At 48.4% G+C, this 23,432-nt stretch overlaps 1 protein-coding gene across 3 annotated transcripts in view; it reads right to left on the bottom strand.

Annotated features, from left to right (window-relative positions):
- LOC119094019 (irregular chiasm C-roughest protein) overlaps positions 1-23,432 on the bottom strand; it is a 55,601-nt gene that overhangs the window by 14,220 nt on the left and 17,949 nt on the right. For all 3 annotated transcript variants that reach the window (XM_037217077.1, XM_037217076.1, XM_037217078.1), the window contains exons 2-4: positions 7,044-7,171; positions 3,815-3,998; positions 1,129-1,272 (exon numbers count right to left, since the gene is read on the bottom strand). In XM_037217077.1, the coding sequence (XP_037072972.1) occupies positions 1,129-1,272; positions 3,815-3,998; positions 7,044-7,171 (456 nt within the window). The remainder of the gene's footprint in view (positions 1-1,128; positions 1,273-3,814; positions 3,999-7,043; positions 7,172-23,432) is intronic.

Raw genomic sequence — 23,432 nt, forward strand, 5'->3', positions numbered from 1 at the left:
CCGGTTAGCTCTGAGGCGGGCAGGTCACACGGGTTAGCTCTGAGGTTGGCAGGTCACACGGGTTGGCTCCGAGAGGTCGCACCGGTTAGCTCCGAGAGGTCGCACCGGTCGAGAGGTCGCACCGGTTAGAGGGGCAGGTCGCACCGGTTAGCTCTGAGGCGGGCAGGTCACACGGGTTAGCTCTGAGGTTGGCAGGTCACACGGGTTAGCTCTAAGGTTGGCAGGTCACACGGGTTAGCTCTGAGGTTGGCAGGTCACACCGGTTAGCTCTGAGGCGGGCATGTCACACCGGTTAGCTCTGAGGTTGGCAGGTCACACGGGTTAGCTCTGAGGTTGGCGGGCCACACAGATTAGCTCTGAGGTGGGTAGGCCACACAGATAAGCTCTGAGGTGGGCAGGCCACACAGGCTAGCCCTGAGGCAGGAAGGTCACAGAGGCTAGCTCTGAAGCGGACAGGTCACAGTTTAGATCTGGATAGGGCAGGTCACATAGGTGAAGTCAGTCTCGTCCCAGACACGACACAGGTAAAGATGCTCTAAAGTATGGAAACACACGAAATCTGGAAATGGAAATATGCCAGCAAGTGCTCTTGATGACGTCACCATTCGCATGGATACGTCCGCGGCGAATTTACGCACACAGCGCGGAAGACAACACTCGTGTTCCCCCAGCCGAAGATAATTGCAGCCTTTGCCACCAGCAGTATAGCTGGGAGGAAAAGGAAGCAAACAAATATTTGAGTAAAAGTGGCTCAAGTGCTTGTTGAGTGCTTTTCTAATTAGTATTAGCATGCTTGGGTGGCTCCATTTCGAGGTTTATTACAACAAGCATTTCGGAAAACATAGTGCAGTTAATCCCGCTTAGTGAGAATCAGAACAGCACCTGGGCGGCACGACACCCTGCGCCGCGCCTCCTGAACGCGGAAGGTGGCGTGGATGGATCGAACAGCACGCGTTCATTTTGGGCTCTTCGTGTGTGAATTTAAATTGGCTGGTCAATCGCCACACGCAAATTTAATGCTCCTCGCAGCGTTTGAGCGGCGATTCGTGCCGCCCGCCAGGGGGAGCGGGGTCGGAGCTGAGCGCGGCAGAGGGAGGGGGGGGGGGGGGGGGGCGTCAGGTGACTCACCGACAAACCACCGGATGATGGCGGGCGGGTTGCCGCCGGCGGCGCTGCACTGGACGGTCACCTCGTCGCTCAGTCTGGCCGTCAGGTTACGGCCGGAAGGAATCGGCACGGCGCCAAACTCGATCTGCGGCGTCTTCGGCTCCACTGCGAGAAGCACAGCGGACGATCACCAGTGAACAGCGGGCGGGAGGGCGGCATCGCAGCAGGAGTCACCACTGGCTACAAGAATGATGCAGCCCTGCCTTCATCGTCACGGGGAAAGCCCACAGGCAGCGAGAACAAATCTTTCCGTCGTGTCCGGCCCGAGCGCATCCGACGGCTTGACGACCAGATATTTCGTGCGGGTTTAACTAGGCGGATAAGGACTCACTCAAACTACCCATAAGTTTTCTACGCGAGGAGTCCCATCGAAAACCTTACTGTCATCTTAGTCAAGCCAGCCGGCCTCGGCTTACTAACTGCAATATAGAAGTCACGCAATATCGATTTAAGGTTGCAGTATTCAACAGCCTTTCGTTAAGCTCAGTGGACCTGAGTGATGCAATCACGCGCCTCTGCGGTGAGTAAGAAATGACAGGACCGCCTCTAGATGATTATCAGGGTCTGTTCACTGGATTTAGTGATTTGCTACAGGAAATGATCGCCGTCATTATTTGTTAATGCAACAGCTTTAGCATGAGAGAGGTGCCTTGCACATATTCGACAGCTGAGCCAATCCGTCATGACCAATTAGTAGCCATCTGCATGCCGTTCGCGGTGGGAAAATCAAACACTTGTACACGGACCGCGCACGCTCGGTGGGCGGCCGTCCACTCCGTCCGCGGCGCGAACGGGGCGACCCCCGAGGAACTGAGCCGAGGGGAGCCGGCCGGGTCGGGACGGCTGGAGGAGGCTCTCGCAGGTGTGGCGTGTTGGGGCCGGCGGCGCGTCGGCCGGCCCTGGCGCGGCCAGAGGTCAGGACCCGGGGGATCGGACGGGCCTGAAAGCCGCGCCGCCGGACACGAGGCCGGCCGTCCCAGCAATCGATCCGGCCGGAAGTCAGGCGGCGCTCAGGCACCGGCCGTGCGTCGGCTCGGAGGCACGCGCCAACTTCGGACGCAGGAGACCGCCGGCCAAGCCGATCGCCTGCCGCAGACCAGGCCGGGTCGAGGACGCCAGAGGAGCCCATTTAAAGTATGGGGCCGAAATAATAAATAACTGCGGATATTGGGCAGAAATGACGACGCATGATGTGCGTGTAGTCGCTGCCAGCTTTCAGAAAACTTTCAATCATGGAATTATGGAAATTGAGCGCTCCAGTCGCACACATTTTGTTTCCGTTCCATGTAACATACCTCATGTGGAAGGGAAAGCTGATGGTTTAGGTTGCTTTATATACAGCTCTCACTTTGAGCATTATACACATGACCGAGCAGGTCGTCTTGATCAGAGCAAGTTACTCAGAAATACTGAACTATTGGAGGACTAAATCTCTACTGCGGCCGCAGTTTGCGATAGAGACTGGCTCAGCACGTCTCGTGATCGGGGTAGCGATGCTGGTCAGAATCTCGGCCTTGAAAGCCGCCGGGGAGTGCGCTTTTATAGGCTGAGTTCACGTTGAGTCGATGCCGAGCGTCGTGAGGTGAGATCGTTAGCGCGACACGATACGACATCTTGACATGGTACGGGATGGTTTGGCGTTTGTTGATGTACACGCTGCCGTCACTTTCGTGAGGGTGGACCAAGCCGGCGAAGGAATCCGCCATGGAGATGTGGTCCATTACTCTCCATTCATACGATTAACTCAGATATCATACTTTAATCAAAAGTTATCTGAAAGATGTTTGACCTCGGTTGATCGATGCGCCTCCACTCGTTGTTTCCTGCGACCCTCACAATGTCTAATGGACGCTCAAAAAAAACGCATCTGACGATACACACGCCCTTTGGCCTAGCGACTATCTATGTACGTTAGAATATGACAAAAGGTATCATAGAAATTCCAATACCGAAGCTATCCAACACAAGGCCCGAGATTTACTTGCAAGAAAGGAGGTGACCCGCAACAGCATAGACAACATTCAGCACACATTTCCGGTGAGAGAAGGGGTTGTGCCCATCCATCACGACAACGTTGTCTACCTCTGAATGCACCCGAGAGATAGCAGAAGCAGGGGAGAAGCCCGTTGTGCGGACGGAAGGAGGAGAGACGGATCGGCTTACCTTCTCGTGCCCCACGAGCCAAGGCGGATAGAGGAGCAGCCGTTACACAGCGGGCGCTGGACAGAAATACGCGGGATAAACCTTAACCGATAGGGTTTCGCGAGGGGGAGGGGATCACGCGTTGACTGTGAGGCTTTTGGAAATGATGAAGGAAGAACCCCAAGGCGAAAGAAGTTGTCTGTCATGATCGTATAAAGAGCACCGATCACCGGATTTCCAGTACTCCGCCATTCTACAATGAAAGAGAGCGCAGGGTGCACTTCCAAGGCTGCTGACTGAAGGACCTGATTCGGAAGTCGTTAGGAATACTTCATCACTAGTTTTCAGCGCTACAACCCACCTCTGACGCGCACAAAAAAAAAACAGCCGGAAAACTAGCTTTCTCGGCCCAGCCGTCTATCCCCGGCTGCCGGATGCATGCCAAGGGATCTAGCTCTGACCTCTGACGACTGACCAATCCCTGACGACCTCTGACGTCACTGACCTCTGACCACGAGCGGCGCCGGGGTCGAGCGCAGCGCGTCCTGCGTCTGGAAGCTGCTGGCGGTGACCTGACACGACCAGAGGCCGTCGTCGTACTTGAGGTCAGCCCTGAGCACCCTCAGCGAACAGTCGCCGTCGTCCGGCGCGCCCACCCACTCGTACTTGTCCTGCTCGGGCCCGATCGGCTGTAGACAGTCACACAACCGACTTAGCGCTGCTGCTGGTCAGACGTGCGCGGCAACACGGCAGCAGAGTGCGCTGGGTGCTGCTGGTCAGACGTGCACGGCGACACAGGAGTAGAGTGAGGTCGGTGCTGCTGGTCAGACGTGCACGGTGACACAGGAGTAGAGTGAGCTCGGTGCTACTGGTCAGACGTTCACGGCAGCACAGGAGCAGTGGGCTCGGTGCTACTGGTTAGACGTGCATGGCAGCACAGGAGTAGAGTGAGCTCGGTGCTACTGGTCAGACGTGCGCGGCAGCACAGGAGCAGTGGGCTCGGTGCTGCTGGGCAGACATGCGTTTTTGGCAGCCAGATACGGTAACAACGTGTGCTCAGACCACAATGTGCTACGCACAGTGGTGATCTTGGCTTTTTGACAACGGTGCTACCACAAATGCCGTTTGAACAAGCATGAAGTTTTAAGTTTGAGCGACAAACCAGGGAACAGCCACCTCCGTTATGTGCCGCGTGTTGTCCGTGAAAGAAAACCGGTCGGTGACCATTTGCAGTGAACCTAAACGACGACTTGACCATACATGAACCTCAATATTGCCCAAAAAAGTATTTTAAGGGAGCGCCACGCGCGCCGTCAGGCCCGTTTGATGGAGCGCCAGAGACTGCACTGGCCCGGCGAACGCTCAGGGGCCATGTCGCAGCCATGATTCCATCCCTGGCCTCACGTGAGAGCCCAAGGCGCTACCCACTCGGCCATGACGCCAGGCGAACGCTCAGGGGCCATGTCGCAGCCAGGATTTGATCCCTGGCCTCACGTGAGAGCCCAAGGCGCTAACCACTCGGCCATTACGCCGCCTTGTATGGCAATCTGGTAAATGCGCAGTGGGAAGGGATTTTGCGAACCGCAAACACGGAAAGCTTTTTGAAAAAACGAACAAATCTATCGTCTATGTGTCGCCATGCCGTGCCAGAGACAGGCGAGTTCGTGCAGAAATGCTCTCAGATTCCCGCCCTGATATATGCATTGTTGGGTGTGATGCACCTTTCGCAGTCACAGAGGTAGGTGGCGATTCTGAGAAGGTGATCAATCTCAATGGTTGGATCCCGTGTAACGGCTGGAGAAGAAAATATAAACCGAGCACGAAGCGGATGCAGCCACACATTGTTATACTCCTAAACTCTCCATCCAGCAACAAAGTGGCTGATTTGACACCACGGAATCCAAAAAGTTTTGGAGACAAGGATAGGATAATCGATCGTTCCTAATGGAATTGCTGGATTGCATTGCTGTTGTTAACAGCTCTGCAAATCATTATTCTTCAGATACACTTCATCGAGAATAGGCTGTTCAACGAACATTCTCTTCTTGTCGATCAAGGTCGGTACGCTGCAACGACTGATACGTTCTCTCCGTACCCTACCAGACGTACTCAGTTCATGACACCGAAGGCATAGAATGACAGGCTGAGAGCACATGGTACGAATGGTTGCATCAATGAAGCTTTGCCCTGTCTTGCACGCTTGACAGGCCGAACAAGTACTCATTCATGTGAAAACGAGAGAGCATCGCATCTTAACTTAGACGATGCCACGGATCCGAAACACCCTTCTTGTTTCCTTGTAAAACTAAAAGGTTTGACGTTTGAATCTGAACCAATCACTTTCCTAATTATGCTGAAAAGCGCACCACTTAGCAACGACATAGATACATTCTCTCTTCTAGTCAGAAGTTCGGGAAAGGCTGAAGGTTACCACATATTCCACGTCCTGTCCCACAGTATGCTCAATGCCATAAAATGCTTAATCAAATATCACTACGTGCAGCTTTTGCAGCGAAGCCCACGACCAAGTGTTGTGCACTGTACAACGAGCTTTTTGATGGGCCGCCTGTGAATGGTATTGATCTGGTCCATTTGGTACACACTGATCGCTTGAATAACAACGCCAATGTACACATGAAACAGTGGAGGGCGTTTGCTGCCTTACACTGTGTTACTAGGTATAAACGGCAGCCTGCGACGGCGGGCTGGGCACCACAGAAGCGCAGCAACAAAGGCGGACAGCAACCAAAATGCACCCAGCATCGTCTGGCGTTGCACGCATTTACATCACACCTCTTCGAGTGCTTTACAACTTAGAAATGGGATTCGTCTATTGAAGTAACTTTGCCATCATAATCCACTTTTATAGCTTACAAATGGCAGGTGTAACGGTACGTGCATACTTGTCATTTTTACCTGAAAAAAAATCGGCTATGGCACTGCTTTTGAAGTGCAGCGATAAGTGGAAAAGCACTTGGGGATACTCTCACGCTTGCGGCGCTCCCCTGACTACCGGTAGTAAACGTTCGCCATTCTGGCACGTGTTTTGACGGCTAATGCGCCCACCATTAAGCATGCGCCTACACGAGGGGCACTCATCGCTCACATCGCATCCCCAGCCTGACGATATCGTGACGTCTAAAGACAATCTCGGTAAAAGAGCCTTTCAGTAAAGAGCAGGAAGAGTTTGGGGCAACGGCCAACGAACCAAGACCTGGTAATGATGGCTATAAAGTCGCGGAACACCCAGTCACCTCCACCGCAGAATGATGCAGTCAGAGGTGGCGCTTTATAAAAAAGATTCGGGGGCTGAGCAAACAGCGATGTTCAAACCCACCCACCCCAATCCTGGTGTTTCCCATGGGACACTTTGATTTACATCCCCGATGTTTAACGTTGAAATAAGACAAGAGTTGTCGGTTCCAAAATTTTCTGATGCTGAAGAATGCCATCCCACTTGAAGCCAATGTGACTGGAATAATGATAATGTATGACGATGATATTGACAGTGATGTGTTTAGGTCTCTAGTGTACCAGGAGTTCAGATGCCGGGTGCATTTCACTGCCCCAGCATTTCCTTTTTTGCCCCATACGCATTGCGGGGCTCAACAGAGCATTAAGGGGCTTAAGCCAGCTTGGAGGAGGGGGGGGGGGGGCGGCTCAAGCCCCCGAAACTACACGAAGCGACACCCCTGGTGAATGCAGTTAAGAGCAGGGGCGACCGTAGAACTCACGTAGCCATCCTTCTGCCACGAGCACTGGCCGGCTTTGCTGTGTATCTTGCAGTGCAGCACCGCCGCTTCGCCAGGGTTGACCTCTGTTCGCTTCGGCTCTAGCTCAAAGCTCTGCAGACAGCTCACCACTGGAAAGGAAGATGACGGTGCTGAAACGCTGGTGACAGAGGTGTTCGCCGGTAAGAGGCCCGCATGAAATATATTTTCTTTAGCAAACGAACCCAATTGTTTAATCGCATTCATGCCAAGCTACATCTACATGTCGTGCACCGCACAACTAATAATTATGAGTCGCGTTTTGCTGACTCACAACGAAATGCGCATATTTGCATAAGCTTTCCTTCTCTTCAGATTGCGTTGCCCTTAAATGCTAGAGTAGGAAGGCAGTTGTCTTAATTCCCAGCTTTTCACTGTAGGACTAATAGGCCTCGTTAGGCCCAAACGGATTACGCGTCTGACTGCCCCATACAAGTCGCTACCGGCGCCCGGCGGAGCGGACGGCGAGGGGTGCTGACGTCAGCAGCGCGTCATCATCCCGTCAGCTGTCTGCCCTGCCACCGAGCCGAAGGTAGCGCGCATTCTTCGCCTAGTCGACTTATCCGCCAACGCGACCAGGCAATCCATCAGCGGAAAATCCGACCTGGGATTCAGCAAGGAATAGGGGAGGAAGTTCTTGACTTAGGTAGATCGAAGGAAACGTTTTCTGGTGGAAAGGTTCCACAAATGACTTTGCGTGTTAGTTCAAATGCATTAAATGCCAAGACAGTGGGATAGGATGGTAACAACAGATGTTTGAAAACATGATAACTTATTTTCAGTGATAAGGTTTCAAGCGGCAATCCAACTCCTAAGCAAGCGTCTTGAAAACTGAATTTATTCCATGGATATCAAACCAATGGAGAATGTGTCCCATGGATATCATGAATGTTTCCCATATCATAATCTTATAAATCATCACATCAAGTTCAATGCGTTCATTATCAGACAATGCACTGAACGCACAGAAAGCCTGCTTCATACTAGCTCCACTCCCCAATGCTAATGTCACGCAACCCCACCAAACATGCGAACTGCGGCAGTGAACTGACGCACAAATCGACTTGTGGTCAACAAACGTCACCAAGAGCAAAGCTGTGCGGAAGCGTCGCGGACACGCGCCACCGAACAAATACGGCACCGGCGTCACGGACCCCCCCCCCCCCCCCCCCCCCCGCTCCGGCGGCCGCAAGAGCACAAATACGGACCGCGCGCTGCTGCTAATTGATCGCGGTCATGTAGCGTGCCCGGGCCACCGTCGGCGCCGTCTCTCGCTGGATGAGCCTGTCGTCACCGGCGAGCAGCCGGCCAGCCATCAGGGACAGGGGAAGAGGGGCTAGTGTCTCGCTGGGGATGATTCACAACTTGCCAGGCCATGTAAGGGCCGGCCCTCGTCAGCATCCTGAGGGGAAACCCCGGTGGAAAAACACACCCGTCTCTGGTGAGTTGTTGGCAAATGAATACTTTTGTAGGGTCGATGGCGAAGGTCGACGTCAACTATGAAAAAAGACCCCCATACAGGGAGCAGCTTTGATTGAAACCTTTAGAGTTCGCTACACTTGGTACAACACCAGGACGGGATAAATAATGCCACACAACTGTGCACTGACTACGTGTATGGTTAGCGCATGTCAGCGCAAGTAATCGCATGTCACTGGAAGATGAGCACAGCTCGAAATATTGAGTGCTTCTATATAGTTAATTGTTTAGCACTACGACATCGTTTAACCAGTACCACCCAAATTTATGAACCAGTATACCATTCTGAAGGTTGTTAACTCAACATAATAACTTTAAACTTATAATGACCCCCAAAACAGTGAATGAACGCCGTTCTATCTTATACGACCATAAATACATACAACAATGAGTATAATAAAAAATATATGGAGCAGATTTATCACAATCCATTCCAAGCGTACCCAATCCCCACCGTGCCGCAACATGATCCATTTAACTCGCACGGGCATCGGCGCGGCAGCCCTTTCGCACCCTCGCTGAGCGCTCGCCCACCACAATGACCAATTTATCTCTCCCCTTTGGCGTCGCGAACTGTTGTTGTTTGAGCCCCACCAATCCATCACGCTATTGAAAACGAACCGGGACCGGCTCACAATGTCTCGTTCCGCTCATTCGTACCTCGTTAGGTACCGCTGCCGCCAGCCACGGCACATGCTGTCAGCGCTCATCTAGTAACTGCCCCTCCCGTGTTGCACTTCGACGAAGCGGGGTTCGCCCGGCCGAAACGCGTGCCTGACGCCGCCCGTGATCACGGCGTCTGACACCTCATATGACCTGACACCGCCCGTGACCCTGACGTCCGTCACCTCAAATGACCCGGCGCCGCCCCTGACCATGGCATCCGTCACCTCAAATGACCTGGCGCCGCAACTGACCCTGGCATCCGTCACCTTAAATAACCTGACGCCGCCCGTGACCCCGGCGTCTGATACCTCAAATGACCTGACGCCGCCCGTGGCCCCGGCGTCCAATACCTCAGATGTCTTGAACTTGATTTGACCCCGGCCGAGCCGATGAGAAGGAAGCTGTGGTTGGGCTGCGATAGTACCGTTAGCTATCGATGAGGTGATAGCGCCAATGCCAACAAATTCAGGACACAATTATGGTCAGCATATTTAAATTGCCATGCATTGACAGAAATGCTGATCCAAGGCAAATATCACGCTGATGGAGTGGGCGTTGCATGCGAGGAAGATCACATTCACCACAGGCGGCTGCCTTGCTCCTTTTACGGCGAGTGAGAATGCAGCGGGGCCTCCAGGCTCAGAAAATGCACAGAATCATCCACGTATTTAGTAAAGGCACGTGAGCGGTGGGGTCAGCGATGGAACACCAAACTATTCTTAGTCATTCTAGAGCTTACGACGCTTGCGACCATGAGCACAGCTTCTTATCTTCACCAGTGCTTGCTTGATGACATCGTTTAACGGGTACCTCATGCTACATTGAAGGTTGATTATTGTCAGAATCAAAACGCACATTTCATCGCGCCAAAAGCAAACGCGAGCTCGAGGCCTTTCCTGTTAGTTAGGTATTAGTCCAGGGTTTGTGCATTCCCTTTAAAGGGAATGTTCCACATTTGTATGACGTTTTGAACTGAAACAGCCATCTTGAGGACCTTTTGATGCAGTTCACGATTATGTCCTTTTTAAGACCCAAGACCCTCCCGTTCCTGAGTTGCACGCCCGCAAAAGTGCGAGGTTTATTTGGAGCCTACTTCAAAGTCGCCTCGGCATTAATGACGTCATAGAAACGTCATGCGATCACGGTCATACTACAGACTGTTTTCTACTTATGGTCAAAACAGCATAGCAGCTGGTTCACTTGCAAAGGCGATGATGTGGCACGTATGATGCGATGCGCGGAAGATGATTGTCTGTTAGCAAGACTTCTCTGCTGAATGTGTGTCGCGAACGTAAGCGTGAGCACTTTCGGGGTGTGCGGCACTCGTCGTGAACGAGCCATTTTTACGTATTTTTATGCCATATGTCAAGGTTATAAAAAGAGCTCCAGTGTCTGAAAATTACGGCACCCAAAAAACGGGCACTCTACCGAAAGTTACAAAAGAGAAGAGACGACGGCGAACCTGTCTTTTTCCCCTGCTGGCGTTTTTTTCTTCTTCTACGGACGACGCGGTTGGCGCCTTGTGTACCGGAGCACAGAACTTTGCACTGGTTTATAAGTTGGCAAGGCATTATAAAATCAGGGAAACATTCTGGTAATTTTAGGTGTATATTTCACTACACATTTCACACATATTGTACAACAAATTTAAATCTTGAACAAATAATTGTCTTCTTCAGGTGTAACCTCTTGAGACGCTTTACCATGAACCTCCGTTGGGACATGTTTTGAAGGGACGTCACGTTGAAATGCGGTGTTATGGCCGAAAATCTGTGTGGAAATTGCAAGAAAACCAACAATTTGATAGTTCCACGAACTGTGTAGGTGTGAGATCACGTTTATTGGTCAAAAGAGTGTGAATCGGGGGCTTGAAATGTCTGTGATCACTGGTAGTGTGTGCCAGTAGCTTGCGTTGATCTTGATGTGATGGCGGGTGTGCGTGCGAAGTTTGCACTTCTGAGAGAGAACATTGTTTTGGCATTCTTTAAGTCTACTGGCTCCCAATAAAACATGATATATTGACACCTGTTTCTACCTTTATGTTTGCGTTTGAACATGGCAAAGAAACACTGGCAAGCTAAGAGAAGCACTAGCACTTATGTTGCAGGGGTGTACAAAGGCAAGCTGGTACTTCATTATGATCTTTCCAACACTTTGAACCTATTGAGATATTATAGCATATAATCAATCCATTGTGCGTCATTATATCAGCAATTAATTTTGGCAGTATTGGCTGGTGCGTGCAGGTCATTAACGCTCATGCTCAGTACAGGCTCACATTATATGGCTTTGCAAAATTTTCTTTCCCTAAGGAATTATAAAAATATAGAGCTGTATTATTACTGATGCACACTGCACTGTATTCACAAATTTTGTAGGCAGGCGAGTATTACTCGTGAGTCACCAATGTCATACTCCAACTTGTGTGAGATGCTGGGTGCTGAGAAAGGTGGAAAAGTAAAGTTGTTGTTGGTGTCTTGCATGGCACTTTATAATATTTTTATTTAAGAACCTTGTGTGCACTGGCAACTTCATCACTTCCTTGCATTTTGCTCATTGAACCATGACTGCATGCGCTTGTCATGTCTCCAGTCTTGTGCAAAGTCAGCATGCTAGCGGTGTCATTTCACTACATATAAAAGCTTCCTGTTATTTTTTAGTGAGTAACCGGATAGCTGCAGCATGTTGCATGACTGTAGGAGTACAAGATGCGTTTGCATCTTTCTCATCTGCATTTTGTGGATTCCCAAAACAGGCTGAGCAAGTGATGTCACTTATTGGTTGTCTGCAGTGCTGAAAGTGATTTAGATATTGCATCATGTGTTTTTGGTCAGTCATATTTCAAATGGGGAGTCAATACAAGAGAGGGCACTTGACTCATCTTTTCATGATGGAATCTACTATGAAAGAAGCATGAACTGCAGTACAAAAACCATATCATTGTTCATTATGTCATGCCACAGTACAGCACCGAGGTAGTGCCACAGTGAAGCTGTTGACCCATGCCATTACACAACGTACAACATTGGTTGGCTACCTTATGTCAAGCCTGTGAGACAGCAGCTTGTAATTCATGAATGACTGGTAACAACTGATTTGCCAGTGCCAAAGGACTATCAACAGCAAGAATGTCATTGCAACGCATTGGTTACATCAGGGTTAACTATTGATTGCATGAATAATCCTAAGCAAAAACAAAAATGGTAGCCCAGCCTCACCACCTTTACCAAAGCAATAGCAATGCTTTGGCAATCAATTCACAGCAGCGTTGGAAGTCAATTAATTTTCGAAATTTCATGTTGCAAACACCACATTTCCAGTTACAAACAATAATGAAATTAACTACTGTGCACATGACATGATACGAATGTCAGGACTGCAGCACTGCAGACAGTGATGGGTCGGCAATAAAGTACTGACAACATCGTCAACAACATAGCAGCAACAGCAACAGTGCAGCATATCTTACTTTGATATTAATAATCCGCCATAAAAGCTGGTGATCGCTACGTTGCGTATGTCAAACAGACTACCAAAGCTTTTCTTACGACCAGCACCAAGACAAAAATCCAAAAACAAACCACCCAATAATCCGCCGCCCGACACAGCCCTTGCGATGAGAACGGCCAGTTGGCGTCAGCTTTTGTGTGTTTTGAGGTATTCTTTAGATCTGGCTGCCAGGTGCTGCCAGGTATTGCTGTCGTCACAAAACCACCCCATGACGCCATTAAACAATGCCGTAATTGGGCCCATTTATAAAAAAAAATTCGAAATTTTGCTACTTAGCGTTGGTTTTGAACCTTAAAAGCTTACCAAAAGTTACAAGTAAGCTTTCCCCATCATATCTGATGCCTACCTCAGTATCTTGAAATGTGGAACTTTCCCTTTAATGCTGTGTACTCCAGACACCTGCCTGCGATACAAAATGCGCCACAATTGCCCCGTCATGTGTCCTGGCCGTCATTGGAGCTCAGCTGGGGGTGAAATGGAGATGAGTCAGTCCAGGAACAGACCAAGTTATGTTTCGAAACCTCCATGACAACTATGTGATGGACTACAGGACGCTTATTTACTAGCATTATCCATGCGTTGCGCCGAAACCACAGCATGCAGAACACCTCTCAAGGTATTGAGCTCGATCTGCGCCATGGCGATGCACGACGGTAACGTGCCATCTTTCCCATCTTTCGGCTGGTGGTGAAGGATGTGATTGTTTTCATGCCGCCTAATCGTGACGCGGAAAACCTCCCCACACATGATCTTATTAGGGGGGGGGGGCGTTGATTTTAAACTGAACCGTGTTCTGCCAGAGGCAAAGACCTGATCGCGAACGGCAGCTATCGGTTGGCCTCGGGCAAACCACCCTCTGAAGAGCAAACTACCCCCAACTCATTTTCGCGTCCGAACTCAGGTTTTAAACGCATAAAGCGTGCTACCTTTCAGAATGTACTGAGTGTCTATATATGGTAACCACATTATTCAAATGAAATACTTATTCCATAAATAAATAATTGGGTATACACTCCCTAGTTTTCGAGGAAATCTTCACATTCACGTGCACTTCACACGCTGTTCTCAAACATTTTAACATCGTGGCATCATTGCGCGCAGGTACAACATTCGATTGGATACAATCCCTGCATGCTCTCTTTAGCTTGCGTCAGTTTGTGGAAAAAGTCAGCAATAAAACATCAATACCATGCTTTTTCAGGTTCCCAACTTTCTGAGTGTGTACAAAATTGCATTCTACATATGCATTCGGCGTCTGAGCTTTCTGGCTTGCACAGCTTTTGACCTCAGGTCGGCAGTATGTTTGAGAAGCCTTTCTGCTCCTTAACCGCAGATGTGCATACACGTCGCAATATTCGTGATGGTTCTCCCACGCATTACTTCTAAGATGGTTCCCAGTTTCTCGTGATACTTGTCTCAGTTTGAAAAATGATACTTTGTTTGCGCTTGTACACAATTTGCTTTAAATATTCAATGTAAAAGTCCAGCGGAACCCGGCGCGGAGAGTGCAGTGAACGCTTTACAGTCCTGAACCGACCTGCCACCTGGGACGAAAGTGTGCTGTTGAATAGCTTCTGGCCTCTTTGGATCTGTGAGCTGGTATGCCCTCCCGCTTTTTTCTTCCGAAGAGGAACGTACATTCCTTCCAGAGTTTTGATGTTCGTGGCACGCTCTTTGCGTTCTATATGCATGCAATAGTTATTAGAACATTGGTGGGTTTGTCAGTTCACAAAATCAAACTGTTCAAATCAATCAACTAATTTGCTGATCAATTGATTCCATGGTGCGAACTAGTGGCTCAGTGGTTATGAACGCTGGAGACAGGCGTGATACCATGATCTTTAAATATTTTCAAATTGTGGTTGAGGTCGAGAGAGAGAAAAAACCATCGCTCAACGCAAAGGTTTTATTATTGTGGACATCAGGTTAAAGGAGTATGAATGTGCGAGGGGCGGTAGTCGCAGAGGAACGGTGCGCAAGGTCGCATTTCTGGAACGCTGACAAGTAGGCACTTCCTTTAATTGCTCATGAAATATGCGCTCAAAATATCGGCATCGAATGCTGTTAGCAAAGTGCTTATAACGTAAGTTGTTGAGTGCATTTGCGAGGACCATTATACACGGAAATACGACAGTAGTAATAGCATCATGCCTCGGAGAAAACCAGGGGAATATGTAGATATACATATATACGTGTGTATATCTATATATATATATATATAGGGTTGGTATGTATATATATACATCTTATACCTTCGTAATGTCTTCCCATCTTTCGGAAGAGAAGAGCAGTTAATTTTATCATGGAACAAACTCTCATAGATTATCTGGTAGCACTTGCCCATGCTGGCTCGAGAAACGCCCACACTTGGGAGATTTACGACAGCTTTAACCAACTGACGGCGAGTGTTCAAAATGCGCTCGAGCTTCTGAACAAAGCTGGCCGCTGAACTGGACTCCCAAATGCTCCCAATGCAAGCTGCTCCCAGAGGACAGAATAATTATATGTATGAATAAATATTATATGTATGAGAAGTAGAAGAAGGCAGTCTATACCCCATCTCCAAACGCCACACATAGTGCAACTTCTCAACGTCCGCCACCGTTCGTACATAACTCAGGACACATCTCCCAAGGCTAAAATCCTCAAATCCCCCTTACGCAAAAACCCCATCCACCCCTTGCGCAAAAGTTGACGCTCTGAGCAACTTGAAAAAACTGCCAAAAGAAGGCAATGTTCTCAAAAGTATTTGGCGAAAATTTTATAGAAGTTCATGTTTCCGTCAAATTATCAATGCTTTCGACGTTAACAAAGCGCTAATTCCCGAGCACAAAGTTTCATTAGCTAATTCCACGGATGACGATTGAACGGATTCCTGCCTACCTCGGGTAAGGTTGGGTTTGAGCAATGTATTACAAGGGTAAATACAAGGGTAAGCACACTTACATACATATATATGTATATATATATATATATATATATATATATATATATGTATATACATATATATGTATACATATATTCAGGATGGTACGAAAGGTTTCCAGTGTTAAAACTATACTTAAAAGTGCTCAAAAACTGCAACAGGGCAAAACCTGAAAGGTGGGCCCTTTCAGCACCCCCTGTGCGACCGATCACATGAAACGCTTTTCTGTCACTGAAAAGATCAGACAAGAAGCCAGGGGGAGAGGAAGCACGCTCATGTTCCCTCCCCGGATCACAGCTGTTTCCACGATATGTTGAACGATTTGGCAACAGTTAGGTCCAAGTAGCAACAATTTTGGCAGCACTTTACATGTGGACCTCTGATGACAATAACGGCTACAGTGGTCTGGAATAAAATGCATCTATTCAAAGCCTGTCGTCATAGATACCTAAAAACGTTGCGCACAACTATTTGCTTCCTGATCCGGAGCTCAGGGCAAGAATGAAAGCTAAATTAATTTGTGTCTACAGTCTTAAGATTGTCTGCTCTACGCCAACAGACCAACTGGCGTGTACAAGACAGCATCATTTGTCCGTATTTCATGCGCGTGTTATGTTCGTACTACGTTACAGTAACGAGGATAACCGAGGGAGCTTCGCCGCTTGGGGGAAAACAATAATTTTTCAAAGAGGATGGTTAAAATATGGCGGATATAGATGGTGTTACTAGGACAGCCATCGTAAAACACCTGTATTAACCCTTCTGCTGGTGGAGACCGTAAAATAAGCTGCCAGTTCAGGGCCAAGCTTGCACACTTTGGACTTAAACCCAAAGCCAATAAACATTTGCTGTCGTTTTCGCAAGATTTTCCTTCAGGAACGCATTGGTGCAACAGACTTGCATGAGTCGTAACACTGGATGAGAAAAATATAGCAAAATAATGGCTGGCAGTGGCGGGGCAACCGATGCTATCCAACATTACTGCAGGGCCGCAGTTCACAAAGGTCCAGGAGCAAAGGTCCTTAAAACTGAAACAGTCAAGCGACAGCCGCTTGCGGTTGCAGCGTACTTAAAATGCTAAGCACAAGACGGTTCCATTCTCGTATTCTCTTCTTCAACTTAAATCATTTGCATCTGAAAGTTTTAACAATAAATCCAGCTCCATTACATGTTTACATGAGTTAAGGAAACGTCTGAAAATCTCATCAGAGCATCCAGCTCCAGTGAAACATTAGAAAGGCGGTTTACGTTGCCTGCAAGACAAAAGGAAGACGAATTTTCAGCATTTTATCTCAATTAGCTCAGTGTCCTCTTCCAGAAATGTTTAGAGTTCGGGAGCGCATACACATTTCAACATTCGCCTGCTGAGAAAGAGGGAGGGGGTCATTGTAAGCCGCGCTAGTATTTCTGAGAATCGCTCTCTTGAATGTCGTGCAATCGCGTACAATTTTCATTAGCTTCCGTGACATTCATTGCGCGTGTTTTGACACCAAACGTATCCCTAGCTCTCTGGTTTCCGAGAAGCGGCGGCTATTTAGAAATACTACGCGGCGATCCCCGGCCGACGCGGTCGGCGATCAGCAGCCGACGATCCCGCGCACCGTGCGCGGCGCACCGACGCCGTTACATCAACTGAGCCAGGCGCCATTAATGTATGCTCAAATCGGCGATCAGCAGCCGACGATTCCGTGCACCGTGCGGCGCACCGACGCCGTTACATCAGCTGAGCCATGCGCCATAAATGTATGCTCAAAGAATACTTATAAAAAAATCACACGTCATTGTATTCAGAATGACACAGGGAACACACCTGTGTAAGTTTCATGTCGCTACAGCGGATGGTCCCGCACATTTGGACATGTAGAGCTGAAGTAGTTCAATATTCAGGAAAAATTTCCTTACACCTAGGTTAGTGGGGTCAATTACTGATCTAGAAACGTAAATCTTTTCAACAGATTACGAAAACTCGTTGGTTCCAATCCATTAGTTCTTTGCGAGGCTCTATCTGTATTCATTTGGAAATAGCAGGGTGGTGTTCACCGCTCCCTGCCTATCAGTCTGCGTTATGGAAAAACGGCGAATTAAGGCGAGGGATAATTCAGTTTTTCCTTTTGAGGTCATCAGTTGGCCAAAATTCCGGCAAGTTAAGTGAGAGACTATTCCGCAGTGCCTGTACCAAATCCCTGCTCAGCATTGTGAGAACCAGCCTCATCTCTGCATAACGTTGCGTACACTAATACCCTGACAAGGCACGATGTTCACTTTCTCTAGAGCCATGAAAAAACTGTTTTCCTTCTGTATGTGCCTTGCTGGATCCCACCACCTGAGCCCGCCATGCCCCCTCCTACGTATCGGGACGAGCGGCAGCCGGTGCGCAGTTAGCTTCAGCTTTCCACCCCTTCGTGGCGTCCCGAGATGACTTTATAATTGGAAAATGGGGCTGGCTCGATGCGCCCAGTCACGGTGATAAATTGGCAAAAATGACGGATTGTTCTCTTCTCAGCCTGGAGACGGCATCAGAGCAGAGGTGCGTCGTCATCCGATGGAGGAGCTGAAGCATCAGCTGTAAAATACCATCGTGGCTGTAGGATCCGAGGTAAGAACCGCGTGATGTCAAGCATAGACCGTAGGTGGCAACAGAAATTGCCGTCCATTCTAGTGACGGATCGAAGAGTAGCTGACACGCCAAGGAACGAATCGCGCTACCTTGACATTGGAATATCCCTGTCTTTTCCCGTGTCAGCGCCTCGGTATAACCCCCAGACTGCGCACATGCTCTACGGCTCCTTTGCGATATTCGCGCAGTTGGTGATTCTTTCCTGGCCCAATGCACTGACCTTCCCATTGCAGTGAGCCACAGTGTACTCTAGCGTTGTCAATGTGGTATGAAATGAAGCAGAAGGAAGCTTAAGACCACCCGAGTTTAAAACATATTTGAGAGGTGGGGGGGGGGGGGGGTCTATCGAATATCTCCCATATAGGCCTGCAGCTAACTAGAGAGTTATAACTATGATGATTTCTGTCAGCCAGCTGTAATGATAGTCGTTCCTCGGTACTTCAGGAATAATTATGCTAAAAAATTGCCCGTGACCACAAATACATGCTCAAGTAGCAAATATGGGTGATCACAGCACGCAGGGAAGCAAAATAAGGACAAAATGACTAGGTAAATACGAGAGCTCCCAGCTGGGAGCAAAATGTTGATATACACTGTATATAAGGTTTTTATCAGCGTCGGCAAATAAAAAATAAATCGGATGATTTAAAGTATCCAAAGCAGTTCTAGGTCGGTAACAATCACCAAACGACCCTAACTGGTGTGTAAATGGCTACATATCATGCATGATATTGGCACGGCGACAGATAATGGCATATAATTCTGCCCAGCCTCCACTTTAGTTTCGTCGTGGAGCTGAAATATTACTCTACCCGTTTCTGCGCCAACGGTTGAGTATCTTTTAATGAAGGCAGATGTCCCAGACATAAGTCATTTAGCGTGTTAGTGGCAGACGTACGCCAGTGCTGAAGCCAACTAATCGGCTCAAGCTGGAGCGAACTCTCGAAACCCTAGGTAGTCCCTCCGCATCATTGACTTCATTCTCCTAATGCCATAATAAACCAGCGATGACACTCCCGTAGTTCTTATCTGATGGTAAGCCCCTGAAGCCAGGCCACTACCATTTCGTCCAATAAATTATGCAGACACTGTCGTATCGCTGTGCGGTTGGCGGGAATGACACGTAAAACCTGTGGCACCTGGGTTACATGCATAACCTTCAGGCACACGGCGCTCGCCGCTCGCCGCTTAATGCGCCAGCCGATACGCCTCTGGCGCTCGGATTTACATTTGGCAGCCTTCAAAGAAATAGGAAAAGAGCATCCGTTGTCTGGAAAACGATGCAAACTTTCTGCCGCCAGTCCTCGTACGGCAAGGTGAGAAGAACGAAATTCAGTCACAATCAATCCAATTGTTCTCACTCGACCTTATCAATTTGTGTCAGATGGCAAGATACTAAAAAAGTTGCTTAAGATTTCACCGAGGTTTGAGTTGAGACACAGCATAGCGCGTGGTCAGTTGGGCAAGATTAGCACTTATATTTGATTCCAGAATGAGCCTTTCGCTGAGCTGGAAAAACCAAGTCCACAATTTGAGGTCCCAATCATGTCATCTTCACATATTTAATGCCACTTCAATGAAGTTTGGCGTAGATCTTTGCAGCATGAGACATTGCGGATCCGGCCAGCGGGTTACTGTGTCCGCTGAGATCTTTTGACACCGGGCGGCCGCACGTCAGCGTGAGTTTCCGCGTGATCAGGCTCCAGCTGAAAAGATCGGAATGGAAACCATCCGTGACACTTCTCTGTTGGGCAACCAGCCAAAGACCCTTGCCGTGACCTCTGCGGAAAAACGGCACAGGGGTGCCGCGAGGGGAACGGCGAGCAGCAGCCGCTGGGTGCCGCGGCTATTGCCTTGCTATCGTTCCCCTGATGAACTTAGCTTGTACCTCTGGGTGACCCCAGGATGTATGGTGTGCATAAATGGCTGAAACGGGGACATTTAGCTGTGTATTAGTGTATAACCGGTGTGTTTTGAGCGGATTGAGCATGCAGAACAAACTTGTTTTTTGTCTGAAGGCATAGAAAGCTGTGGCAACTAACAGATTTTCCTTACGGAAGCAATAATTCTGCACGATCTTGTTCCGGTACGAGTGTTATGGAAGGCGAATTTGCAGAAACGCGGTTTTCCTTCTGACATCGTTTCAGACAGTGATATTACAGTCATATATGTTATAGTCATATTTTAATATCGGAAACGGAAAGTTGCGTTTGCTTTTCATCCTTTCTGTCCGTTTTTCGGCAAAAATAGCGAATGTTTTGGAACACCGATCACTTTAACGCAACCAAGATCATAAGAGGTCGCTTCCAGCCAACGACATCCAACTCTACAAAATGTTAAACAGCTAGGCATTTTCATTTGGTATTCTCATCCGGTCTTAGCAAGTACTCTTGTTTCGTACGTCCATCTCAGGAAGAAATGGTCCGTATGGTATGGAAATGGGAAAATTGCTTGTATTAGCATTAAAATATGCCATTGGCAACGCAACACGTATACTCTCACTGCGTGGGCTGCTGCTCACCATAAGCGTGCTACAGGAATTTTGTTTCCACTTAACCCTTACCTGACAAATACGACAAGTTCTAGTTCACCCTACCTTGGGGAGATCATTCGCCCAGTCGCTTTGATGTCCACAGCTACAAACTGTCAACGAGCATACAGCAGTCCGCGCAAAACCAACAACACAAGTGGTCGTCCGGCGGTTCGGCTGGCGGTACTGTTGCCCACCGTGGTCCATTGATCGAGAGGGTAGACGCCCACCCTCCGCGCGCTGAAGGAGACAGGAGATCATATCGCACAATAGCAGGCCCGAGTTCCCACGTGATCCCACCCTCGCCATTTCGCGCCCCAGTGGAGCCCCGCCGAGTGTGTGTGTGTGTGTGTGTGTGTGTGTGTGTGTGTGTGTGTGTGTGTGTGTGTGTGTGTGTGTGTGTGTGTGTGTGTGTGTGTGTGTGTGTGTGTGTGTGTGTGTGTGTGTGTGTGTGTGTGTGTGTGCTCGTGTGTGCGTGTGTGCGTCGGGGCAGGGGCAGCACGCGAACGAGCAGCCCACGGGTCCCTGTCGACCATAGTCGCTTACTGTACACACGGCGGCAGCGGGCGTATGAGCTTGACTCGCTTGGATTTCGATTTCTGCATCGAATGACGAATTTCGGCGTGTTTTCATCAGTGAAATTAAAACAAGCACACTTCAGAGATGGTGGCTACGTTGTGACTTCCGGGTGATTACGCTGAGTTGTCTTGCTTATGTCAAGATTACGAATATATGCCACTTAGACGCTTTTTGTACTGTGCAAAAAAGTTCGTGGTCATTGTACGGACCACTGTGGGCCGAACGTAGCATGTAGTACATAATTGCCTACGCTAGTGCCATTCATGCCGATACTGGTATCGAGGCGCGTGACGGCCACAGCACGACTTCCGTGGCAGCCAGCCTCAGGAAAGGTTTGCCACAACGTTTACACAAGTCCGTCACCTGAAGTCCCGTGATGTTCGGCTTGCGGGTGTGGCACAAGATGTGTCTTTTTAAATGAGATTGCAGGTGAAATGATAGCACGTGTGAGTAACTTTAGTCAGTGTCCTGCCACATGGGAAATTGTTCCATCATTCATATCCAATGGACGATAGAGCATCGTTTATGGCGTATTGATCTCAATCCCCGATATGTATCTAATTGATCATGGCCACTTTTAAAAGCATCTATTGGCGCAGATTTGCGTCCAGATAATGCCACGCTGCTTTCCAAATTATAGACCAGAGCAGCACACGAATTGCTGAGCCACTTAAGATAACGTGCCGTTCCATGTTTTTAGATTTAAATGCCGCTGATGTCATCACCCAATAAATTCAGCGAGTGATAACCTCAGTAATGTGAGCTAGAATAAGCGGTGGGCTTTCAAAAATAGCAAACAATTCAACTCTCTGGTTTCATTTAACCATATTCGGTTGTATAACGAGATGTTATATTGAAAACAAGCGGCCTTCGATAATCCGTGGAGTACTAGTTATCCGGCGTTATGAAGTAATTGTTGATATATGTGATGAGAAAGTTTATGATTATTTCTCACCATCTATATGCATATATATATGTATATATATATATATATATATATATATATATATATATATATATATATATATATATATATGTATATACATATATATATCTCTCTCTATCTCTCTCTCTCCTCTCTCTCCCTTCTCTCTTCTCTCTCTCTCTCTCCTCTCTCCCTCTCTCTCTCTCTCTCTCGCTACATGAGGAGAGAGAGAGAGAGAGGAGAGAGAGAGAGAGAGAGGGAGAGTGCCCATGTTATGATTGGGTTTGTATCATATGTGTCGGCTCCTGGCCAGCATATATCATATCATCTTTAAACTTTTTGTTATAATGCATAGGCATAAGGATATGCTCTCATTATTTGATTTTTTCATGAACTACGGGATTAGCTGCCTGAAATCAACATGCGAACTGATGATGCTGAAAATCAATTATCAATGCCTGTTTTCCTCACATCAAGCATGTCTAACTATCAATGGCACCACTGTCAGCGATAGTGGGGTGCCAAACATAGCCTGATATTTTGCCGTAGTTGCCGCATGCACACTACATCGGTGGTGTCGTGACCCCACCCGCGCGCGCAGCGGATCCGCCGCTGCCGCCTCCCAGGCACCCATACATTGCCGGCTGTGACGTGCGCTGAAGGCTGCTGACGAATGGCCTTAGCGTCTCGCTGTGGTACCGATAGCTGGTGACAAATTGAGGTGAAAGCAAGAGCCTAATCAAAATCAGCTGTTGTACTGCAAGTTGGTTGTGACAAATCATGGGTTCAAAGTTTTGCTGGATGCGTTTATACAAATCGCATGGGTGTGTGAGTTTTGGTTTGAAAATGATTGAAGGTTGCATAAAGGCTTAGTCAATTCTTTCTACTCAAAGACCCCACGTCCCACGGTAAGCTCCGAAGTTAGGATGTTCGGTGACCCACATATCCTAACTGGGATGATTGAGCAGAAGTGGGCTGGAGAGAGCAGTTTATCTTGTGGTGATAAAGCGGCATATCTTTTGGTGCGAAAACAGTACATAGTTTTATGAGAAAGCAGTACATAGTTTTATGAGAAAGCAGTACATCTTGTGATGAGAAAGCAGTATATCCTCATGGTCACA

Source organism: Pollicipes pollicipes, unplaced genomic scaffold (assembly GCF_011947565.3).
Source record: "Pollicipes pollicipes isolate AB1234 unplaced genomic scaffold, Ppol_2.1 Scaffold_4002;HRSCAF=4701_pilon_pilon_pilon, whole genome shotgun sequence".
In the NCBI taxonomy this organism is placed as follows: domain Eukaryota; kingdom Metazoa; phylum Arthropoda; class Thecostraca; order Pollicipedomorpha; family Pollicipedidae; genus Pollicipes; species Pollicipes pollicipes.